Genomic DNA, 19,872 nt, shown 5'->3' with positions numbered 1-19,872 from the left:
ACCCAACCCGGGAAAACCCAACCCTAAAAAAAACCAGGAAAACCCAACCCGGGAAAACCCAACCCTAAAAAAAACCAGGAAAACCCAACCCGGGAAAACCCAACCCTAAAAAAAACCAGGAAAAGCCAACCCAGGAAAACCCAACCCTACAAAAATCGGGAAAACCCAACCCTAAAAAAACCAGGAAAACCCAACCCTGGGAAAACCCAACCCTAAAAAAACTTGGGAAAACCCAACCCTGGGAAAACCCAACCCTAAAAATCCCTGGGAAAACCCAACCCTAAAAAAACCCAGGAAAACCCAACCCTAAAAACACCCGGGAAAACCCAACCCTGGGAAAACCCAACCCAGGAAAACCCAACCCTAAAAAAACCGGGAAAACCCAACCCTGGGAAAACCCAACCCTAAAAAAAACCAGGAAAACCCAACCCTAAAAAAACCCGGGAAAACGAACCCTAAAAAAAACCCGGGAAAACCCAACCCTGGGAAAACCCAACCCTAAAAAAACCCAGGAAAACCCAACCCAGGAAAACCCAACCCTACAAAACCCGGGAAAACCCAACTAAAAAATGCGGGAAAACCCAACCCTAAAAAAACCTGGGAAAACCCAACCCTAAAAAAAACTCAGGAAAACCCAACCCGGGAAAACCCAACCCTAAAAAAACCCGGGAAAACCCAACCCTAAAAAAAACTCGGGAAAACCCAACCCTAAAAAACACCCAGGAAAACCCAACCCTAAAAAACACCCAGGAAAACCCAACCCTAAAAAAACCCGGGAAAACCCAACCCTAAAAAAAACTCGGGAAAACCCAACCCCAAAAAAACCCGGGAAAACCCAACGAAAAACTCAGGAAAACCCAACCCTAAAAAAAACCAGGAAAACCCAACCCTGGGAAAACCCAACCCTAAAAAAAACCAGGAAAACCCAACCCTGGGAAAACCCAACCCTAAAAAAAACCAGGAAAACCCAACCCTGGGAAAACCCAACGCTAAAAAACTCAGGAAAACGCAAACCTAAAAAAAAAAACGGGAAAACCCAACCCTAAAAAAACCCAACCCTAAAAAAACCAGGAAAACCCAACCCGGGAAAACCCAACCCTAAAAAAAACCAGGAAAAGCCAACCCAGGAAAACCCAACCCTACAAAAATCGGGAAAACCCAACCCTGGGAAAACCCAACCCTAAAAAAACTTGGGAAAACCCAACCCTGGGAAAACCCAACCCTAAAAATCCCTGGGAAAACCCAACCCTAAAAAAACCCAGGAAAACCCAACCCTAAAAACACCCGGGAAAACCCAACCCTGGGAAAACCCAACCCAGGAAAACCCAACCCTAAAAAAACCGGGAAAACCCAACCCTGGGAAAACCCAACCCTAAAAAAAACCAGGAAAACCCAACCCTAAAAAAACCCGGGAAAACGAACCCTAAAAAAAACCCGGGAAAACCCAACCCTGGGAAAACCCAACCCTAAAAAAACCCAGGAAAACCCAACCCAGGAAAACCCAACCCTACAAAACCCGGGAAAACCCAACTAAAAAATGCGGGAAAACCCAACCCTAAAAAAACCCGGGAAAACCCAACCCTAAAAAAATCCGGGAAAACGCAACGAAAAACTCAGGAAAACCCAACCCTAAAAAAAACCAGGAAAACCCAACCTGGGAAAACCCAACCCTGGGAAAACCCAACCCTGGGAAAACCCAACGCTAAAAAACTCAGGAAAACGCAAACCTAAAAAAAAAAACGGGAAAACCCAACCCTAAAAAAACCTGGGAAAACCCAACCCAGGAAAACCCAACCCTAAAAAAAACCAGGAAAGCCCAACCCGGGAAAACCCAACCCTAAAAAAAACCAGGAAAACCCAACCCAGGAAAACCCAACCCTAAAAAAACCCAGGAAAACCCAACCCTAAAAAAAACTCGGGAAAACCCAACCCTAAAAAAATCCGGGAAAACGCAACGAAAAACTCAGGAAAACCCAACCCTAAAAAACACCCAGGAAAACCCAACCTGGGAAAACCCAACCCTAAAAAACACCCAGGAAAACCCAACCTGGGAAAACCCAACCCTAAAAAAAACCAGGAAAACCCAACCTGGGAAAACCCAACCCTAAAAAAAACCAGGAAAACCCAACCCGGGAAAACCCAACCCTAAAAAAAACCAGGAAAACCCAACCCGGGAAAACCCAACCCTAAAAAAAACCAGGAAAACCCAACCCGGGAAAACCCAACCCTAAAAAAAACCAGGAAAAGCCAACCCAGGAAAACCCAACCCTACAAAAATCGGGAAAACCCAACCCTAAAAAAACCAGGAAAACCCAACCCTGGGAAAACCCAACCCTAAAAAAACTTGGGAAAACCCAACCCTGGGAAAACCCAACCCTAAAAATCCCTGGGAAAACCCAACCCTAAAAAAACCCAGGAAAACCCAACCCTAAAAACACCCGGGAAAACCCAACCCTGGGAAAACCCAACCCAGGAAAACCCAACCCTAAAAAAACCGGGAAAACCCAACCCTGGGAAAACCCAACCCTAAAAAAAACCAGGAAAACCCAACCCTAAAAAAACCCGGGAAAACGAACCCTAAAAAAAACCCGGGAAAACCCAACCCTGGGAAAACCCAACCCTAAAAAAACCCAGGAAAACCCAACCCAGGAAAACCCAACCCTACAAAACCCGGGAAAACCCAACTAAAAAATGCGGGAAAACCCAACCCTAAAAAAACCTGGGAAAACCCAACCCTAAAAAAAACTCAGGAAAACCCAACCCGGGAAAACCCAACCCTAAAAAAACCCGGGAAAACCCAACCCTAAAAAAAACTCGGGAAAACCCAACCCTAAAAAACACCCAGGAAAACCCAACCCTAAAAAACACCCAGGAAAACCCAACCCTAAAAAAACCCGGGAAAACCCAACCCTAAAAAAAACTCGGGAAAACCCAACCCCAAAAAAACCCGGGAAAACCCAACGAAAAACTCAGGAAAACCCAACCCTAAAAAAAACCAGGAAAACCCAACCCTGGGAAAACCCAACCCTAAAAAAAACCAGGAAAACCCAACCCTGGGAAAACCCAACCCTAAAAAAAACCAGGAAAACCCAACCCTAAAAAAACCCGGGAAAACCCAACCCTAAAAAAAACTCGGGAAAACCCAACCCCAAAAAAACCCGGGAAAACCCAACGAAAAACTCAGGAAAACCCAACCCTAAAAAAAACCAGGAAAACCCAACCCTGGGAAAACCCAACCCTAAAAAAAACCAGGAAAACCCAACCCTGGGAAAACCCAACGCTAAAAAACTCAGGAAAACGCAAACCTAAAAAAAAAAACGGGAAAACCCAACCCTAAAAAAACCCAACCCTAAAAAAACCAGGAAAACCCAACCCGGGAAAACCCAACCCTAAAAAAAACCAGGAAAAGCCAACCCAGGAAAACCCAACCCTACAAAAATCGGGAAAACCCAACCCTGGGAAAACCCAACCCTAAAAAAACTTGGGAAAACCCAACCCTGGGAAAACCCAACCCTAAAAATCCCTGGGAAAACCCAACCCTAAAAAAACCCAGGAAAACCCAACCCTAAAAACACCCGGGAAAACCCAACCCTGGGAAAACCCAACCCAGGAAAACCCAACCCTAAAAAAACCGGGAAAACCCAACTCTGGGAAAACCCAACCCTAAAAAAAACCAGGAAAACCCAACCCTAAAAAAACCCGGGAAAACGAACCCTAAAAAAAACCCGGGAAAACCCAACCCTGGGAAAACCCAACCCTAAAAAAACCCAGGAAAACCCAACCCAGGAAAACCCAACCCTACAAAACCCGGGAAAACCCAACTAAAAAATGCGGGAAAACCCAACCCTAAAAAAACCTGGGAAAACCCAACCCAGGAAAACCCAACCCTAAAAAAACCAGGAAAACCCAACCCTAAAAAATCCCGGGAAAACCCTCAGGAAAGTCGATCCCAAGCACCCACAACCCCCCGGGGTTGGCGGGAAGAGCGCGGCCGGCGAGGCCGGGGCGGCTCCTGCCGAGGCGAGCGCGGCTCCGGAGCCGCTTCCCGCTGGGAATCCGGGACGGGCTCAGGGCGGGGGCGGCTCCAGCGCCTGCAGGATCCGCGCGGCCGAGGGCCTTTTCCCGGGATCGCGGGCGGTGCAGACGGAGAAGAGCTCCAGCACCGAGCCCTGCGACGGATCCAGCGCCTCCGGGGGCAGCGGCGGCCGCGTGCCCAGCGCCGCGTAGTAGGAATCCTCGTCGAAGGATTCCTCGGAAAAGGATTCCTCTGGAAAGGCGGGAGAGAGGAGCCGTCGGAAAGGGAAGCCCGGAAATCCCGGAAATCCTGGAAATCCCGTCCCGGCGCTTCCCGACGTCCCGGGGAGATCCCAACCCGGCCTCGGGTGCTGCCGGGGGTTCCCTGGGAATTCCAGCCCGGCCGGGAATCCCTTCCCAAGATCCCAGCCCGAGCTCCCCTTTCCCAGGGAAATCCCTCCATTCCCGCCTCTCCCAGCCTGGCATTGGATCCAGCCCCATCCCGACTCCTCTGCGGGAAGGAATTCCGGCCTCCAGGCCCTTCCCTGGCAATCTCGGCACTCCAGGAAGGGTCTCCCTTCCCTTTCCCATCCCCGACTCCCAGAAAAACCCCTGGGCATGGATTCGCAGCCTCCTGGATCCCAGAATCCCGGGATGCTTTGCCTGGGATCCACGCAGCTTCAATCCCATCCCATTCCCATCCCGGCACCTCCCCCGATGATCCCAGGCTGCTCCAGCCTTTCCTTGGGCACTGCCAGGGATCCGGGCATTCCCTGGGAATTCCAGCCCAGCCGGGAATTCCTTCCCAAGATCCCAAGAAATCTTCCCTTTCCCACTGGGAAGCCATTCCCTGCCTCCTGCCCCTCCAGCCCAAATCCCAAATCCCAGCTCTCCTGGATCCCCTTTAGGCTCGGGAAGCGGCTCCGAGGATTCCCCGGATCCTTTTCCCGGTGACCATTCCCAGCTGTCCCCGCCCAGCTCCGGAGGTTCCCATTCCCAGATCCCGCTCCGGCCCGGCATTCCCGACCTTCCGTGTCGGACGGGGGCAGCGGGAGGTGCGGGATGCTCAGGGCCAGCATCTCCCACAGGGTGAGGCCGAAGGGGAAGATGTCGGATCTGTCCGTGATGATCCCGCCCGGCTCCAGCGCCTCCGGAGGCTTCCAGGGCTCCGTGCCCACGTAGCAGAGCTCGGGATCACTCACTGCAACCGACCGGGTGGGATCGCGGTGGGATCGCGGTGGGATCGCGTGGGATCGGGAACCGGCTCCGGGGAAACGGCGCCTTCCCCAGCGATTCCAGAGCCCCCGGGATCCCCATTCCCAAGGGATTCCAGAGCCCTGGGATCCCCATTCCCGAGGGATTCCAGAACCCCCATTCCCAAGGGATTCCAGACTCCTGGGGATCCCCATTCCCAGCAATTCCAGAGCCACAGGATCCCCATTCCCAAGGGGTTCCAGAGCCTCAGGATCCCCATTCCAGAGCCCCCAGGATTCCAGACTCCTGGGGATCCCCATTCCCAGCAATTCCAGAACCCCCAGGATCCCCATTCCAGAGGGATTCCAGAGCCTCAAGATTCCCATTCCAGAGGGATTCCAGAGGCCCGGGATCCCCATTCCCAGCAATTCCAGAGCCCCAGGATCCCCATTCCAGAGGGATTCCAGAGCTGCAGGATCCCCATTCCAGAGGGATTCCAGACTCCTGGGGATCCCCATTCCCAGCGATTCCAGAGCTGCAGGATCCCCATTCCCAAAGGATTCCAGAGCCCCGGGACCCCCATTCCAGAGGGATTCCAGAACCCCCATTCCCAGCAATTCCAGAGCCCCCGGGATCCCCATTCCCAAGGGATTCCAGAGCTGCAGGATCCCCATTCCAGAGCCCCCAGATCCCCATTCCAGAGGAATTCCAGACTCCTGGGGATCCCCATTCCCAGCAATTCCAGAGCCCCGGGATCCCCATTCCCAAAGGATTCCAGAATCCCCAGGATCCCCATTCCCAAGGGATTCCAGAGCCCCCATTCCCATGGAATTCCAGCCTCCTGGATGGATTCCCAAGCCCCATCGATCCTTGGGGCAATCCCAGAGCCCGGGAGGCTTCCAGAGCCCTGGGAATCCCCAGCCCTGGGTCGCCATTCCCAGAGGAATTCCAGCTCCCTGTGCATCCCTGCGTTCATTCCAGAGCCCTGCGGAGCCCTCCCGGAGATTCCAGAGCCTCCAGATTCCCAAGGAAACCTGAGCCATCCCCACATTCCCTGAGGAGATCCCGGTGCCTCCAGCTGGATATTCCCGATAAATCCCATCCATCCCTGAGGAGATCCCAGTGTCTCCAGCTGGATATTCCCAATAAATCCCCTCCATCCCTGAGGAGATCCCGGCACCTCCAGCTGGATATTCCCAATAAATCCCATCCATCCCCTGGAAATCCCAGTGTCTCCAGCTGGATATTCCCAAAAAATCCCATCCACCCCCACATTCCCTGAGGAGATCCCGCTGTCTCCAGCTGGATATTCCCAATAAATCCCATCCATCCCCTGGGAGATCCTGGCACCTCCAGCTGGATATTCCCAATAAATCCCATCCATCTCCACATTCCCACAGGACATTCCGGTGTCTCCAGCTGGATATTCCCAATAAATCCCATCCCTCCCTGGAACATCCCGGTGTCTCCAGCTGGATATTCCCAATAAATCCCATCCATCCCCACATTCCCACAGGACATTCCAGTGTCTCCAGCTGGATATTCCCGATAAATCCCATCCATCCCCTGGAGATCCTGGTGCCTCCAGCTGAATATTCCCAAAAAATCCCATCCCTCCCTGGAACATCCCGGTGTCTCCACCTGGATATTCCCAATAAATCCCATCCATCCCCTGGGAGATCCCGGTGCTTCCAGCTGGATATTCCCAAAAAATCCCATCCATCCCCACATTCCCTGAGGAGATCCCGCTGTCTCCACCTGGATATTCCCAATAAATCCCATCCATCCCCTGGAGATCCCGGTGCCTCCAGCTGGATATTCCCAATAAATCCCATCCATCCCTAAGGAGATCCCGGTGTCTCCAGCTGGATATTCCCAATAAATCCCATCCATCCCCTGGAGATCCCGGTGCCTCCAGCTGGATATTCCCAATAAATCCCATCCATCCCTAAGGAGATCCCGGTGTCTCCAGGTAGATATTCCAGATAAATCCCATCCATCCCCACATTCCCTGAGGAGATCCCAGCACCTCCAGCTGGATATTCCCAATAAATCCCATCCCTCCCTGGAACATCCCGGTGTCTCCAGCTGGATATTCCCGATAAATCCCATCCATCCCCTGGGAGATCCCAGTGTCTCCAGCTGGATATTCCCGATAAATCCCATCCATCCCCACATTCCCTGAGGAGATCCCGCTGTCTCCAGCTGGATATTCCCAATAAATCCCCTCCATCCCTGAGGAGATCCCGGTGCTTCCAGCTGGATATTCCCGATAAATCCCATCCATCTCCACATTCCCACAGGACATCCCGGTGTCTCCAGCTGGATATTCCCAAAAAATCCCATCCATCCCCTGGAGATCCCGCTGTCTCCAGCTAGATATTCCCAATAAATCCCATCCATCCCCCAGAGATCCCGGTGTCTCCAGCTGCATATTCCCAATAAATCCCATCCATCCCCCGGAGATCCCGGTGTCTCCAGCTGGATATTCCCGATAAATCCCATCCATCCCCTGGAAGATCCCGGCACCTCCAGCTGGATATTCCCAATAAATCCCATCCATCCCTAAGGAGATCCCAGTGTCTCCAGGTGGATATTCCCGATAAATCCCATCCATCCCTGAGGAGATCCCGGTGTCTCCAGCTGGATATTCCCAATAAATCCCATCCATCCCCTGGGAGATCCCGGCACCTCCAGCTGGATATTCCCAAAAAATCCCATCCATCCCCTGGAAATCCCGGTGTCTCCAGCTGGATATTCCCAATAAATCCCATCCCTCCCTGGAACATCCCGGTGTCTCCAGCTGGATATTCCCAATAAATCCCATCCATCCCTGAGGAGATCCCAGTGTCTCCAGCTGGATATTCCCAAAAAATCCCATCCATCCCCAGATTCCCACAGGACATTCCGGTGCCTCCAGCTGGATATTCCCGATAAATCCCATCCATCCCCACATTCCCTGAGGAGATCCCAGCGCCTCCACCTGGATAATTCCCGATAAATCCCATCCATCCCCAGATTCCCACAGGACATCCCGGTGTCTCCAGGTGGATATTCCCAATAAATCCCATCCATCTCCACATTCCCACAGGACATTCCAGTGCCTCCAGCTGGATATTCCCAAAAAATCCCATCCATCCCCTGGGAGATCCCGGCACCTCCAGCTGGATATTCCCGATAAATCCCATCCATCCCCACATTCCCTGAGGAGATCCCAGCGCCTCCACCTGGATAATTCCCGATAAATCCCATCCATCCCCAGATTCCCACAGGACATTCCGGTGCCTCCAGCTGGATATTCCCGATAAATCCCATCCATCCCCCGGGACATTCCGGCGCCTCCGGCTCCTTTTCCATGGGCTCCCGCCGATGGATCCCCAGGCATCCAGAGAATTCCCGCGGGTTCTTCGCCGGGAACGATCCGTGTCTTATCCCGCCCACATTCCCGCCGTTCCCGGCCCACCCTGGGATCCCTCCAAAGCCTGGAATCGCCTCCTGCTCCCCCCTGGCCTCCGGGGATTCCCGGGAATCCCACCTGCCAGGTTCTCATCCAGCGGCAGCGAGACTCCGACGTCGCAGATTTTCACGGATTCAAAGCGGCCCCGGACGACGACGTTGGGGGATTTGATGTCCCCGTGGAGCAGCCGCTGCTCCGTGTGCAGGTACTGGGAACAGCCCGGGAAAACCGCGGGAAGAGCCGTGGGATTGGGATAACCCACGGGAAATCCCAAACCCCCCCCCCCCCCCCCGGCCTTAAAACCTCGGGGATTGTGGGAAGGGATCTTCGGGATCATCCCAATCCCATCCCGGCGCTTCCCGATGATCCCAGGTGGATCCAGCCTTTCCTTGGGCACTCCCTGGGAATTCCAGCCCAGCCGGGAATCCCTTCCCAAGATCCCAGCCCGAGCTCCCCTTTCCCAGGGAAATCCCTCCATTCCCGCCTCTCCCAGCCTGGCATTGGATCCAGCCCCATCCCGACTCCTCTGCGGGAAGGAATTCCGGCCTCCAGGCCCTTCCCTGGCAATCTCGGCACTCCAGGAAGGGTCTCCCTTCCCTTTCCCATCCCCGACTCCCAGAAAAACCCCTGGGCATGGATTCGCAGCCTCCTGGATCCCAGAATCCCGGGATGCTTTGCCTGGGATCCACGCAGCTTCAATCCCATCCCATTCCCAGCCCGGCACCTCCCCCGATGATCCCAGGCTGCTCCAGCCTTTCCTTGGACACTGCCAGGGATTCTCTGGGAATTCCAGCCCAGCCGGGAATTCCTTCCCAAAATCCCACTCATCCCAAATCCCATCCCCCCCCCAGCAGCCCCAGCTCCCCTTTCTCCCCGAATCCCGGGATTTCCCCGGCATTCCCGGTACCTGGAGCCCCCTGGCCATGCTCAGGGCCACCTGGAGGATGGTGGGAGCCGGGAACGCTCCCAATCCCTGCTCCCGGCGCTCCTCGATGAGGTCGTTCAGGGATTTCTCCCCCCCGAATTCCATGGCCAGGCACAGACTCCCGTCCGGAGCCTCCGTCAGCGCCCGGTACCCTGGGATGGGATGGGAATGGGATGGGAATGGGATGGGATGGGATGGGATGGGATGGGATGAGATGGGAATGGGATGGGATGGGATGGGATGGGATGGGATGGGATGGGATGGGATGGGATGGGACGGGAATGGGATGGGAATGGGATAGGGTATGGGATGGGATGGGACGGGACGGGATGGGACGGGACGGGATGGGATGGGATGGGATGGGATGGGATGGGATGGGATGGGAATGGGATGGGATGGGGATGGGAGAGCAGGGATCCCGGGATGCTTTGGGTGGGATCCACGCAGCTTCAATCCTGTCCCATTCCAACCCCGACCCCTCCCCCGATGATCCCAGGCTGCTCCAGCCTGTCCTTGGGCACTCCCAAGGATCCAGAGGCAGCTGCGGCTTCTCTGGGAATTCCAGAGGCACTGGGAGGCCTTGAACTCCCAGATCCCGAATCACCCTCGTCTCCCTCTGGGATTGGCTCCAACCCCTCCATTCCCAAGGGATCCAACCCCTCCATTCCAATGGGATCCAACCCCTCCATTCCCATGGGATCCAACTCCTCCATTCCCATGGATCCAACCCCTCCATTCCAATGGGATCCAACCCCTCCATTCCCATGGGATCCAACCCCTCCATTCCCATGGATCCAACCCCTCCATTCCCAACGGATCCACCCCCTCCATTCCCAACGGATCCAACCCCTCCATTCCCATGGGATCCAACCCCTCCATTCCCATGGATCCAACCCCTCCATTCCCAACGGATCCAACCCCTCCATTCCCATGGGATCCAACCCCTCCATTCCCATGGATCCAACCCCTCCATTCCCAACAGATCCAACCCCTCCATTCCCAGGAATCCTCACCCACGATGTTGGGATGCCGCAGATTCCGGAGGATCTGGGCCTCCTCCTGGAGTCTCCTCTGGAAGAGGCTCCGCTGGCTCTGGCTGCAGCCGGAGTTGATTTTCTTCACGGCCCACGGAGAGCGGGACAATCCCCGCGGAGACCTGGGCGGGAAGAGCCTCTGGAATTCCCATGGGTAACGTGCCGGGAATGGCCGTGGGAGGGGGGTTTTTTTGTGGAATTCGTGAGGAAATTGGGGAAAGGATGAAATCTGCCGTGGGCCGGGAATGCTGCAGGGAATGCTCGGCTTCCCGGGAGCTTCGATCCGTTCCCATTTCCGGCTGGAGCGGAGGGAATGGAGCCCCAATCCCGGGATTCCAGCCAGGAAAAGGCTTATCCCAAAATCATGGAGCCCCAATCCTGGAATTGCAGCCAGGGAAAGGCTTATCCCAAAATCATGGAGCCCCAATCCTGGAATTGCAGCCAGGGAAAGGCTTATCCCAAAATCATGGAGCCCCAATCCTGGAATTGCAGCCAGGGAAAGGCTTATCCCAAAATCATGGAGCCCCAATCCTGGAATTGCAGCCAGGGAAAGGCTTATCCCAAAATCATGGAGCCCCAATCCTGGAATTGCAGCCAGGGAAAGGCTTATCCCAAAATCATGGAGCCCCAATCCCTGGATTCCAGCCAGGGAAAGACCGATGGGGTTATCCCAAAAATCATGGACCCGAAATCCTGGAATTGCAGCCGGGGAAAGGGTTATCCCAAAATCATGGAGCCCCAATCCTGGAATTCCAGCCAGGGAAAGACCGATGGGGTTATCCCAAAAATAATGGATCTGAAATGCTGGAATTGCAGCCAGGGAAAGGGTCATCCCAAAAAAATGGAGCCCAAATCCCTGGATTCCAGCCAGGGAAAGGCTTATCCCAAAATCATGGACCTGAAATCCCTGGATTCCAGCCAGGGCAAGACTGATGGGGTTACCCCAAAAATCATGGACCCGAAATCCTGGAATTGCCGCTGGGGAAAGGGTTATCCCAAAAAAAATGGAGGCCAAATCCCTGGATTGCAGCCAGGGAAAGACCGATGGGGTTATCCCAAAAATCATGGACCCAAAATGCTGGAATTGCAGCCAGGGAAGGGCTTATCCCAAAAAAAAAAAATGGAGCCCCAATCCTGGAATTCCACCCAAGGTTTATCCCAGGAATGACCTCAAATCCCGGAATTCCATCCAAGGAAAGGCTTATCCCAAAATAATGGATCCCAAATCCCGGAATTCCAGCCCAGGCTTATCCCAGGAATGGCCCCAAATCCCTGAATTCCGTCCAAGGAAAGGCTTATCCCAAAATAATGGATCCCAAATCCCGGAATTCCAGCCCAGGCTTATCCCAGGAATGGCCCCAAATCCCGGAATTCCATCCAAGGAAAGGCTTATCCCAAAAACAATAAAGGATCCCAGACCCTGAAGTCCAGCCAGGAAAAGGCTGGTGGGTTATCCCAGGAATGCGCCCCGAATCCCGGAATTCCCAGGAATGGGCCCCAAATCCTCGGATTCCATCCAGGGAAAGGCTTCTCCCAAAGTAAGGGGCTCCTTCCCAGCTCTGCAAATCCCAAATCCCTCCTTGGGCTCCGTATCCGGGATTTGGGATCATCCCCAGGTCGGCGCCGCCACCCCTTTCCTTCCCGGAGCTCCTTCCCCACCCGCTCCGTGACTTTTCCGGGATAACGCTTCCCGAACCTTTTCATCAGGTACACGCTGACTCCGGTGCCGAATCCCAACTTCTGCATGAAGGGAGAGGCCGGGATGGTGACGGACACGGGGCCGGGATCTGCGGGAAGGAGTCGCGGTGATGCCCCGGGAGGCTCCAGCCGGGATCGGGATCCACTCCCGGGGAATCACCGCAGGGAACGGCCTCGAGTCGTTCCGGGATCCGCTCCCGGGGAATCGCCCACGGGAAACGGCCTCGAGTCGTTCCGGGATCCGCTCCCGGGAATCACCCCCAGGGAACAGCCTCGAGTCGTTCCGGGATCTGCTTCCCGGGAATCGCCCGCTGGGAACGGCCTCGAGTCCTTCCGGGATCCGCTCCCGGGAATCACCCGCAGGGAACGGCCTCGAGTCCTTCCGGGATCCGCTCCCTGGGAATCGCCCGCTGGGAACGGCCTCGAGTCGTTCCGGGATCCGCTCCCGGGAATCGCCCGCTGGGAACGGCCTCGAGTCGTTCCGGGATCCGCTCCCCGGGAATCGCCCGCAGGGAACGGCCTCAAGTCGTTCCGGGATCCGCTCCCGGGGAATCACCACAGGGAACGGCCTCGAGTCGTTCCGGGATCCGCTCCCGGGGAATCGCCCGCAGGGAACGGCCTCGAGTCATTCCGGGATCCGCTCCCGGGGAATCACCCCCAGGGAACGGCCTCGAGTCGTTCCGGGATCCGCTCCCGGGGAATCGCCCCCAGGGAACGGCCTCGAGTCGTTCCGGGGAAAGTTCGGTCGGATTTGGGGAACAGTTGGGGTTTTCCAGCCCTGGCACGATCCCTGTTCCCGGAGGGATTGAAATCCCTGGGGATCTGGGGGGGGTCGGGACACGGATCCAGGTTGGAATTCCTGGCCTTGAGGCTCCTTCCTAAAGCGTTCCACGATTCCCACTGGAATCCCACGGACGGGAAACCGATCCCAGGTGATCCCAGGGATTTCCCAGCCCCGATGTGCTCAGGAATAAAACCAGGAGGAGGAGGAGGAAGGGGGAGGGAGTGGCAGAGTTTTCCAGGGAATCTGTGGCTGCCCCGTCCCCGGGATTGTCCCAGGAAAGGTCGGACAGGGCTTGGAGCAGCCCCTGGAATTCAGCCCCGAGATCCCTTCAGGGCCCTTCCCACCATTCCGTGATCCCGGCTCTGCGATGGGGGCGTTTCCCCCCCCCCCCCCCCCCCGGAAAAGGCCCTGGGGTCCCTGAGATTCCTCGTGGGAATATTCCGGGATCATCCCGGAATTCCTCACCCGGTTTGTCCCTGCGGGACGAGGGCGTCGGAGACTGGAAAGCGGCCATGGATCCGATCCCGATCCCGATCTCGATCCCGATCCCGATCCTGCGGGACAGGAGGGGACCTGCAGGGGCTCCGGTGGCACCTGGGGGGTCCCGGATATGGGAATTGGGGGGTCCCGGATTCGGGATTGGGGGGTCCCGGGTTTGGGAATTGGGGGGTTCCAGGTTTGGGAACTGGGGGATCCTGGATTTGGGAACTTGGGGGTCACCGGGTTTGGGAATTGGGGGGTCCTGGATTTGGGAATTGGGGGGTCCTGGATTCGGGAATTGGAGGGTGCTGGATTCGGGATTGGGGGGTCCCGGGTTTGGGAATTGAGGGTCCTGGATTTGGGAATTGGGGGGTCCCGGATTCGGGATTGGGGGGTCCTGGGTTGGGAATTGGGGGGTCCTGGATTCAGGAATTGGGGGATCCTGGATTTGGGAATTGGGGGGTCCCCGGGTTTGGGAATGGGGGGTCCCAGATTTGGGAATTGGGGGATCCTGGGTTTGGGAATTGGGGGGTCCGGGATTCAGGAATTGGGGGGTCCCGGGTTTGGGAATTGGGGGGTGCTGGGTTTGGGAATTGGGGGGTCCTGCGTTTGGGAATTGGGGGATCCTGGATTTGGGAATTGGGGGGTCCTGGATTCAGGAATTGGGGGGTGCTGGGTTTGGGAATTGGGGGTCCTGGATTTGGGAATTGGGGGGTCCGGGATTTGGGAATTGGGGGGTCCGGGATTTGGGAATTGGGGGGTCCGGGATTCAGGAATTGGGGGGTGCTGGGTTTGGGAATTGAGGGGTCCCCGGGTTTGGGAATTGGGGGGTCCTGGATTCGGGAATTGGGGGGTGCTGGATTCGGGAATTGGGGGGTGCTGGGTTTGGGAACTGGGGGTCCTGGATTTGGGAATTGGAGAGTCCCAAATTTGGGAATTGGGGGATCCTGGATTTTGGAATTCGGGGGTCCTGGGTTTGGGAATTGGGGGCCCTGGATTTGGGAATTGGGGGGTCCTGGGTTTAGGAACTGGGGAGTCCTGGATTCGGGAATTGGGGGCTCCCTGATTTGGGAATTGGGGGATCCTGGGTTTGGGAATTTGGGGGTCCTGGGTTTAGGAACTGGGGAGTCCTGGATTCGGGAATTGGGGGCTCCCTGATTCGGGAATTGGGGGGTCCCGGATTCGGGAACTGGGGGGTCCCAAGCTGGGGAATTGAGGGGTCTGGGATTGGGGAATTTGGGAGGTGCCAGATTTGGGAATGGAGGGGCCCCGGACTGGGCAACTGGGGGAGGTCTCGGATTTGGGGAGGTCCTGGGTTTGGGAATTCAGGATTTGGGAATTGGGGGAGGGGGGAGGTCCCAGTTTGGAGATCCCAGAGCAGGGATGGGGGTCCGGGCTTGGGATGTCCCAGATTCGGGAATTGGGGGGGGCGGGGGGGGGTCCCAGTTTGGGGGGGGGGGGGGGGTAGAATCCCAGATCCAGGGGGGTTCCCAGGAAAACCCCGCGGCTCCCACCTCGGTCCGGGGGTCGCGGCGTGCGGGGACGGAGCCAAGGGAATCCCGGGATCCTCTTCCCGATCCCGAGGAATTCCGGGATCCTCTTCCCGCTCCCGGTGCCGATCCCGGGCGATTCCCGGATCCTTTTCCCGCTCCCGGTGCCGATTCTCGGATCCTTTTCCCGCTTCCGGTGCCGCTCCCGCGCGATTCCCGGATCCTTTTCCCGCTCCCGGGCGATTCCCGGATCCTTTTCCCGCTCCCGGTGCCGATCCCGGTGCCGATTCTCGGATCCTTTTCCCGCTCCCGGTGCCGATTCCCGGATCCTTTTCCCGCTCCCGGTGCCGATTCCCGGATCCTTTTCCCGCTCCAGGTGCCGATTCCCGGACCCTTTTCCCGCTCCCGGTGCCGATTCCCGGATCCTTTTCCCGCTCCCGGTGCCGATCCCGGTGCCGATTCTCGGATCCTTTTCCCGCTCCCGGTGCCGATTCCCGGATCCTTTTCCCGCTCCCGGTGCCGATTCCGGGATCCTTTTCCCGCTCCAGGTGCCGATTCCCGGATCCTTTTCCCGCTCCCGGTGCCGATTCCCGGATCCTTTTCCCGCTCCAGGTGCCGATTCCCGGATCCTTTTCCCGCTCCCGGTGCCGATTCCCGGACCCTTTTCCCGCTCCCGGTGCCGATTCCCGGATCCTTTTCCCGCTCCCGGTGCCGATTCCCGGATCCTTTTCCCGCTCCCGGTGCCGATTCTCGGATCCTTTTCCCGCTCCCGGTGCCGATTCCCGGATCCTTTTCCCGCTCCCGGTGCCGATTCCCGGATCCTTTTCCCGCTCCCGGGCGATTCCCGGATCCTTTTCCCGCTCCCGGTGCCGATTCCCGGATCCTTTTCCCGCTCCCGGGCGATTCCCGGATCCTTTTCCCGCTCCCGGTGCCGATTCCGGGATCCTTTTCCCGCTCCCGGGCGATTCCCGGATCCTTTTCCCGCTCCCGGCCGTTACCGGGCGCCGCTTTCGAATCCCCCGCGCGCGCGCGCGCCCCGGCCCCGCCCCTTCCGGTGGAGGGGGCGTGGCCACACCCATATATGGCGATGTGGGCGTGGCCAAAGCAGCGCGGGGTCGGCTCAGGGGGCGTGGCCAATGCGGGGGGCGTGGCCAAAACCTGCGCGGGGCGGCTCGGGGGCGTGGCCTAAAGGGGGCGTGGCCTAATGTTTAGGCGTGGCCTAAGCTGGGGGCGCGGCCTAGGGCGGTGCCGGGGAGCCCGCGGGGCTCATAAACCCCCATAAACCCCACAAACCCCCCCATAAACACCCCCAGACCCCCTTAAACCCCCCCATCAACCCCCCCAATCCCCCCTAATCCCCCATAAACCCCCAAAAACCGCCCCATAAACCCCGCATAAACCCCCCAAAACCCCCATAAACCCCCACAAACCCCCCATAACCCCCCCAATCCCCCATAAACCGCCCCATAAACCCCACAAACCCCCCCAAATCCCCCATAAACTGCCCCATAAACCCCCATAAAGCCCCCCAAACCCCCCCAAATCTCCCATAAAGCCCCATAAACCCCCATAAGCCCCTCCATAAACCCCCCCAATCCCCCATAAACCGCCCCATAACCCCCCATAAACCCCACAAACCCCCCATAAACCGCCCCATAACCCCCCATAAACCCCCCATAAACCCCTATTAACCCCCATAAACAACCCCCAGACCCCCATAACCCCCCGATAAACCCCCCCAATCCCCCATAAACCGCCCCATAACCCCCCATAAACCCCCCATAACCCCCCCATGAACCCCATAAACCCCCCCAGTCCCCCCTAAACCCCCATAACCTCCCCATAAACCCCACAAATCCCCCATAACCCCCCATAAACCCCCCCAATCCCCCATTAAACCCCCTCAATCCCCCAAAACCCCCATAAACCCCCCATAACTCCCCCATAAACCCCCCAAACACCCACAAACCCCCCATAAACCCCATAAACCCCCCACCAACCCCCCAAACCGCCCCATAAACCCCCCCAGATCCCCCCATAAACCCCCCAATCCCCCATAAACCGCCCCATAACCCCCCATAAACCCCCCCATAAACACCCCCCAGACCCCCATTACCCCCCATTACCCCCCATAAACCCCCATAACCCCCCCAATCCCCCATAACCCCCCCATAACCCCCATAAACACCCCCCCGACCCTCATAACCCCCCATAAACCGCCCCATAAACCCCACAAACTGCCTCATAAACCCCCCATAAACCCCCCATAAACCCCCCCAATCCCCCCTAAACCCCCATAACCTCCCCATAAACCCCACAAACTGCCTCATAAACCCCCCATAACCCCCCACAAACCCCCCATAAACCCCCCCAATCCCCCATAACCCCGCATAAACCGCCCCATAAACACCCCCCAGACCCCCATAAACCCCCCCAAACCCCCCCAATCCCCCCTAAACCCCCATAACCGCCCCATAAACCCCCCATAAACCCCCCCAAACCCCCATAAACCCCCACAATCCCCCAAAACCCCCACACACCCCCATAACTGCCCCATAAACCCCCCCATAAACCCCACAAATCGCCCATAAACCCCCCACAAACCCCCCAAAACCCCCCAAACCCCCCCAATCCCCCATAAACCCCCATAACCCCCCCATAAACCCCCCCAAACCGCCCCATAACCCCCCCATAAACCCCGCATAAACCCCCCCAATCCCCCATAAACCCCCCAAACCCCCATAAACGCCCATAAACCGCCCCATAAACACCCCCCAGACCCCCGTAACTCCCCCATAAACCCCCCCAATCCCCCCTAAACCCCCATAACCTCCCCATAAACCCCACAAATCCCCCATAACCCCCCATAAACCGCCCCATAAACACCCCCCAGACCCCCATAACCCCCATAAACCCCCATAAACCCCCCCAATCCCCCATAAACCCTCATAAGCTCCCCATAAACCCCCCCAATCCCCCATAAACCGCCCCATAAACCCACCAAAACGCCCCCAATCCCCCATAAACCTCCATAACCTCCCCATAAACCCCACAAATCCCCCATAAACCCCCACAATCCCCCATAACCTCCCCATAAACCCCACAAATCCCCCCAAACCCCCCATAAACCCCCCATAACCCCCCATAACCCCCCCATAACCCCCCATAAACCCCCATAAACCCCCACAATCCCCCATAAACCGCCCCATAAACCCCACAAATCCCCCCCAAACCCCCCATAAACACCCCCCAGACCCCCATAACCCCCCCATAACCCCCCATAACCCCCCCATAAACCCCCATAACCCCCCATAACCCCCCATAACCCCCCCATAAACCCCCATAACCCCCCATAACCCCCTATAACCCCCATAAACCCCCACAATCCCCCATAAACCGCCCCATAAACCCCACAAATCCCCCCCAAACCCCCCATAAACACCCCCCAGACCCCCACAACCCCCCCATAACCCCCCATAACCCCCCATAACCCCCCATAACCTCCCCATAAACCCCACAAATCCCCCATAAACCCCCCATAAACCCCACAAACCCCCCCAAACCCCCCATAAACACCCCCCAGACCCCCATAACCCCCCCATAACCCCCCATAACCCCCCCATAAACCCCTATAACCCCCCACAAACCCCCCATAAACCCCCACAATCCCCCATAAACCGCCCCATAAACCCCCCCAAAATCCCCCATAACCCCCCCAAACCCCCCCCCCCCCCCTAAACCCCCGATCTCTCCTTGCCCCGCCAGGGCCGGATCAGCGCCTTTATTTCCCTTGGGATGATCCCGATCCCCATCCCAGCGGGGATCCAGGGCTGGGGATGAGCCCCGCGGCCCCTTTTGGGGCGGCTTTGGGGCGGCTTTGGGGCGGCTTTGGGGCGGTTTTGGGGCGGTTTTGGGGCGGCTTTGGGGTCAGGGGGTCAGGCAGCGCACGCCGGCGTCCTCGGCGTGGCCGCAGTTGGTGCGGCCCCATCCCGAAAAGCCGCAGAGCTCCAGGGAATCCTCGGACCCCGAGCAGGCGACGTCGTCCATCCAAATCTTCCCGGTGCCTGCGGAGGGGTCGGGAATATCCCATGGATCCACCCGGGACCTCCCCGAGCGGATCCCCGGGAATGGCCCCGATCCCCCGGTGCTGGGGTGGGAAGAGGCACGGGGACGGTGGATCCCGAGGGTGGGGATTTCGGGGGTGGTCCTGAGGGTTTTTGCGGGGGTATTCCTGGGATTTGGGGGGTGGGGGTGGGGCTGGGAATGGGGCAAAGTGTGTGGGGAGAGCTGGGAATGTTCGGCTGGATCAGGGAAGGATCCGGGGAATCCTCGGAGCCGCTTCCCGAGCCTGAAGGGGCTCCAGGAGAGCTGGGATTTGGGATTTGGGCTGGAGGGGCAGGAGGCAGGGAATGGCTTCCCAGTGGGAAAGGGAAGATTTCTTGGGATCTTGGGAAGGAATTCCCGGCTGGGCTGGAATTCCCAGGGAATGCCCGGATCCCTGGCAGTGCCCAAGGAAAGGCTGGAGCAGCCTGGGATCATCGGGGGAGGTGCCGGGCTGGGAATGGGATGGGATTGAAGCTGCGTGGATCCCAGGCAAAGCATCCCGGGATTCTGGGATCCAGGAGGCTGCGAATCCATGCCCAGGGGTTTTTCTGGGAGTCGGGGATGGGAAAGGGAAGGGAGACCCTTCCTGGAGTGCCGAGATTGCCAGGGAAGGGCCTGGAGGCCGGAATTCCTTCCCGCAGAGGAGTCGGGATGGGGCTGGATCCAATGCCAGGCTGGGAGAGGCGGGAATG

At 57.4% G+C, this 19,872-nt stretch overlaps 2 protein-coding genes across 2 annotated transcripts in view; both read right to left on the bottom strand.

Moving 5' to 3' along the window:
- Positions 1 to 4,067: 4,067 nt before the first annotated feature.
- On the bottom strand, positions 4,068 to 13,620 carry PBK (PDZ binding kinase). Its single transcript, XM_069008684.1, has 7 exons — positions 13,572 to 13,620; positions 12,321 to 12,411; positions 10,604 to 10,746; positions 9,573 to 9,742; positions 8,744 to 8,873; positions 5,042 to 5,215; positions 4,068 to 4,267 (listed from the first exon to the last, which is right to left on the bottom strand). Exons 1-7 carry the CDS (start codon positions 13,618 to 13,620, stop codon positions 4,068 to 4,070), a joined length of 957 nt encoding a protein of 318 aa, XP_068864785.1.
- Positions 13,621 to 18,837: 5,217 nt separating this feature from the next.
- SCARA5 (scavenger receptor class A member 5) overlaps positions 18,838 to 19,872 on the bottom strand; it is a 33,102-nt gene continuing 32,067 nt past the window's right edge. Inside the window, exon 9 of the mRNA XM_069011890.1 lies at positions 18,838 to 19,140. Coding sequence (XP_068867991.1) covers positions 19,004 to 19,140 — 137 coding nt within the window. The 3' untranslated portion in view covers positions 18,838 to 19,003. The remainder of the gene's footprint in view (positions 19,141 to 19,872) is intronic.

The sequence above is a fragment of the Aphelocoma coerulescens genome, chromosome 3 (assembly GCF_041296385.1).
Source record: "Aphelocoma coerulescens isolate FSJ_1873_10779 chromosome 3, UR_Acoe_1.0, whole genome shotgun sequence".
NCBI classification, from domain to species: domain Eukaryota; kingdom Metazoa; phylum Chordata; class Aves; order Passeriformes; family Corvidae; genus Aphelocoma; species Aphelocoma coerulescens.
This window is presented reverse-complemented; position numbering and strand designations above follow the sequence as displayed.